The sequence below is a fragment of the Candoia aspera genome, chromosome 1 (genome assembly GCF_035149785.1).
Source record: "Candoia aspera isolate rCanAsp1 chromosome 1, rCanAsp1.hap2, whole genome shotgun sequence".
NCBI classification, from domain to species: domain Eukaryota; kingdom Metazoa; phylum Chordata; class Lepidosauria; order Squamata; family Boidae; genus Candoia; species Candoia aspera.
The window spans coordinates 60,385,920-60,390,337 of record NC_086153.1 but is presented as its reverse complement, the minus strand read 5'-3'; the positions used below and the strand labels follow the sequence as shown (position 1 = coordinate 60,390,337).

At 44.7% G+C, this 4,418-nt stretch overlaps 1 protein-coding gene across 1 annotated transcript; it reads right to left on the bottom strand.

Moving 5' to 3' along the window:
- Window positions 1–3,748, bottom strand: SAYSD1 (SAYSVFN motif domain containing 1). Its single transcript, XM_063304817.1, has 2 exons — window positions 3,542–3,748; window positions 1–566 (listed from the first exon to the last, which is right to left on the bottom strand). The coding sequence occupies exons 1-2, from the start codon at window positions 3,671–3,673 to the stop codon at window positions 231–233; spliced, it is 468 nt and encodes a 155-aa protein (XP_063160887.1). The 5' UTR covers window positions 3,674–3,748; the 3' UTR covers window positions 1–230.
- Window positions 3,749–4,418: the final 670 nt, after the last annotated feature.

Below are 4,418 nucleotides of genomic sequence, written 5' to 3'. Positions count from 1 at the left end.
TGAGTTTTTCTTCATTTTATTTGAGTATCCAGATGTTCAAAGGGCTTAACAATGGATGCTTGGCTAAGTCTTTACATGGCCATCCTTCTCTTAAGACTGGAAACAAGAACTGTGGATAGACCCACAACTGCAGTATTTTTTTAAAAAGATACAGAATATCACAGGAAATTATTCACTGTAATTTATGGGCAAGATAAACTCAGGTACACAATAATGAATTTTAATCCTATTTACTGCTCAATTAAAGGCCGATACTGTAATTCTCTCTCAAACTGTTCTGCTGTGAGGGTTCCTTGGATAGCTTCACAGCCAGGATTAAATACAGAATATGCACTTTTTTCTCCAGGCTGCCTTTCCTTAGGACCACGAGTTCCTGCATAGATCCAATAAAACATAGAGAGGACAAAATATGGCAAACCAAACTCCAGTTCCACAAACAGTCCAAGTAAGACCATCCAGAGAAGAAACTTGAGAAAGACCTGATTCTTCCGTACATAATGGGTCCACCATGGCAGAGGAGTTGTAATGACTTGGGCCTCGTGGCTTTCTGATCTTTGATTGGATTCCTAGGAAATAAGATAAAAATAAAGTAACTGGATTATACATGCAGTGGGTGCTATGACCTTGCTTAAAGCATAATGAAAGCAAACCCACAGTTTTTGCCCTTCCTCTTAATCCTTTCATTCTTCCTTCATATATTTGTTTTCCAACGTGATCTTCATTTGGTCTCTATACGACCAGGCCACTTCAATGTATGGTTTTTGTACTGGTCACTCATTTTTGTATTCTAAAGTTGTTATTCCTTAGATATCCCAAGATGCAATCTTCCATATGCCATCATCAGCTACCAGATTGGCCAACAGCTACTGACTTCCACTGCCTATCAAGCCATTGAGATTTTCACATGTTTAGTAAGGTATAGACTTAAGTTACCAGCCTTAGGCACACCTAACACACACCATTTCTTGCTCATTGTTAGTTATTAATTAGCAATGAATTTTAGTTGCGCTAACACCCAGCATTGGAAGCACATTATATCTGTGCTACAGGCCCTGCACTGGCTACCAATAAGCCTTTGGGTGCAGCTTAAAATGCTCGCTTCCACCTATAAAGCCCTCCATGGTTACCTTCAGGACTACATTCTCCAGCTGGAATCAACACAACCTGCATTTGGGGCATACAGAATCCCTCCCCTTTTCCTCCAGAAAGTCCCACAAGTCCTTGCACCAGAAAAGTACTAGCAAGGTTTTGTTCAGTCGCTAGGCCCTTCCACGCAGCAGGCGTGGTTTGGTTGGCTACTGTCATTCAGGGTTTGAGGGGTGTGTTCTGCACTGTCAGGCCTTTGCAGTAAATTCTGTAAAGGAATGGCTTGGATTTTCAGCCTTTCTTTCCCTTCAGCTCTTTTCTTGAAAGATTAGGTAAACAAAATGAGCTACTGACTGGGTTCTGGTATTCTCATAGTACAGTTGCGTGGGTGGACTTAATTTTACCCTATGCAAAACTGGCTTCATTTTTCAGTTGAAGTTAACCTCAGGAGTTAGTGGCTGGGCCAACTGACCCCTTTTTGGTGTTCCCATGATACACTGATCTCTCTACTGACGCAGTTTAAACATGTTGCAGGAACAAGGTCAATGCATGGGATTAGACGAAAGAAGGCCCTCATCCCAATATTTATTTATTCCATAAAAGTGGGTGGATGCCACTGGAAAACAGTCACGTTCGTTTTTTTGGAATAGCACTCCTCAAACAAAATTTTCCTGAGTACTTCCTGAAAATTGCAGGGTGACCACAGTGTTAAACTTAATTACCATTTTTCCCCCTACAACTCAAAAGCCATAACTTCTTTTTGATCTTCAATGGCAGAATTAATATCAAATTCAGTGTCCTGTTACAGAAAGTACTGAACCTAAGCTAGACTACCAAGAAAAGCCATCTTAATTAGTACTATTTCATTAGAAGTAAATATATAGTACTAGCACTACATAATGAAAACAACAGGCCTTAGGCCTGGTTCTTGCTTGCCTGTTCAATAACCATGGGTTATTAAAATAACCATGAGCCAAGTTAATCAAGCACAAGGCTAAATTTATACCCTTAACTATTCAGCATCCTTTCAGCCACTGATATAAGACTCTGTGGACTATCAGTGCTCCTAAATTATACTTTCAGAACTTCTGATTTAAAATTTTACTAACCTGTTCTCCGAGCAGTGACCTTCCAAAGCTACTAATATAGATTAAATATAATAATAAAACAAGGCCTACAAATGTGGATACCCATGATATTGGGGTATGTGTGTGCACAAGACATAAGCATTACGATGCAAATGAAGCAACTTCTATACTTGCATCAGGCATCAGAATTGTAACACCTGCAGGCTGACATCATGACACACGTCACCATTTTTTGTATAATAGTGTGAATGCTCTGGACCCTAATACCTATACAAGTCAGACAAAAATGGTGCATAAAACTAGACCATCTAAGATGTCTGGGCAAAAGACCTCATAGTAGGCATTAGATCAGATTTCCGTAAAAAGCATGTGAGAACTGTAACCCACAGCTGATAGGAACTACCAGTATTCAGTGCCAGAAATCTCAAGGAACTGTGCAACCTAGCACATGGACCCAACACCTCCCTTTCTTACCGTAACATTTTATAGCCAGAGTAATATAATGAATGAAATAGTCTAGTTGTACCAAAAAGATTCACACAGGCAACTTATTAGCAACCAAGCCTATCCAACTCCATAGTTAGTGTAGAAGTAAAGACAGTCTTGCCGTAATTTAAGAGTATAAAATCACAAGAAAAATACAGTAGGGAAGAACAGCATCAAGCCCTTCTCATATTTCTGGATGAAAGGTAGAATTAGCAGAAGCCTCTTTGCAAGAAAAAACAAGTGTACCTGCATATGCAGAAGAATCAAAATTTGCAACTTTTCCTGACCTCTGACATTGCAATTACTAACTAGAGGCTTTGCAGGAGAAATCACCAAAAGCTTTTATTGACATAGGAGAAACCCAAAGGCAGAGAGTTTCAAAAGTTGGCAGTACCTGGCTGACTACTACTGAGCTGAAAAATTAAGCAGGGTTGGACCTGGTTAGTCCTGGAGGAGAGACCACCAGGAAATCACAGAACTGACTGGGAAACTGATAAAAGGTCCAGCAAAAACGTACTATCCTCTACATGGCCACGCAGTCAGCAGGTAAGGGAGACTTTTAAGGCAGATTTAAAGTCTTTGGGGAGGGCTGGGAATTAGACAAGTCAGAAGGTCGCCACGTTATTGGAGCTACCTCCGGGAACAAGGTTTTGGTGTTAAGGTTTTTCAAATACGCAACACCGCCCCCTTCAGGTACGCAGAAAAAGCGCGGCGGACGCGCAATCTAGGACAAGCCGGCCTTCGGTAACTCCTACGGGACCTGGTGACGGAGTAGCTCCGAAGAGCGCCCGGCTCCGCCGCCCCAGTCTGGGGGCCTCGGAGGGAAATCGCAAAGGCGGGCTTGGTATCCACCCTTCTCGGGGCCGTAGAAGCGCACCGACCTCCGTCGGAGGCTGGGCCGAGGCCTGATCCCCGGCCGCAGTTGCGCTAGGCTTTCCCGAAGAGGGTACAGCGCGAGCCGAGGGGCTGGAGGCGCGGCGACCCGCCCGGAACTCGGCCAGCCTCTGCTCCATTCCGCCGAGGCCGCGAGAACAATCGCCGCTATCGACAGCCGGTAGCGCCCGGCCGGGGTACCCAGTGCCTTCACCCGGCGGAAGAGGCGGGCTGGAGCCAGGTGGGATGGTCGGCTTAGAGAGGACCGCCCCGGGGCGGAGCGCTTCGAGGCGGCGATGGGTTGCACTTCGAGAAGTGACTGGTTGCGTCCGCCTCTGCGTCTCCGGTTGAAGAGCTTCTTGGCGCGCCCGATCCCAGAGGAAGCAGCCGAAGGGACAGCAAAGGCATAAACTGCTGCTGGGTTTGCACCACTCCTGCGCTGCCCCTGGAGCGCAGAGCGGCAGGCTTCTCTTCATTAATGTTGCCGTAGTTAGTTTTCAAAAAGAGGGCAGTCTGCAGAGATTGTTCCCTTTTCCTCTCTTGAACTCTCTTGCAAATAATAGCAGCAGCAATAATAAGCCCTAAAGGGTAGGTCTTCGAATGAATACCTGTGCAGTAAATGTCACTATTGCACAAATGTGTGGACCTATTATAGACACGGATACATTTTATGGCAAATTTCAGGAGATAAAGGATATAATAAGGATGGGTTAGAGATAGCCAGTTTGGTGTACTGGTTAAGGCACCAGTCTAGAAACCAGGAGACTGTGAGTTCTAGGCCCATCTTAGGCATGAAAGCCGGCTGGTGTCTCAGCCCTAGGAAGTAGGCAATGGCAAACCAGTCCCAAAAAACCTTGCCAAGAAAATTGCAGGGACTTGTCCAGG

Excerpts from the sequence above, each read along its gene's own strand:
- SAYSD1 (XM_063304817.1), bottom strand. The coding sequence starts at position 3,673 with ATGGAGCAGAGGCTGGCCGAGTTCCGGGCGGGTCGCCGCGCCTCCAGC. Across the intron at positions 567-3,541 it reads CGGCCCAGCCTCCGACGGAG|GAATCCAATCAAAGATCAGA; the intron begins GTCGGTGCGCTT and ends CTTATTTCCTAG.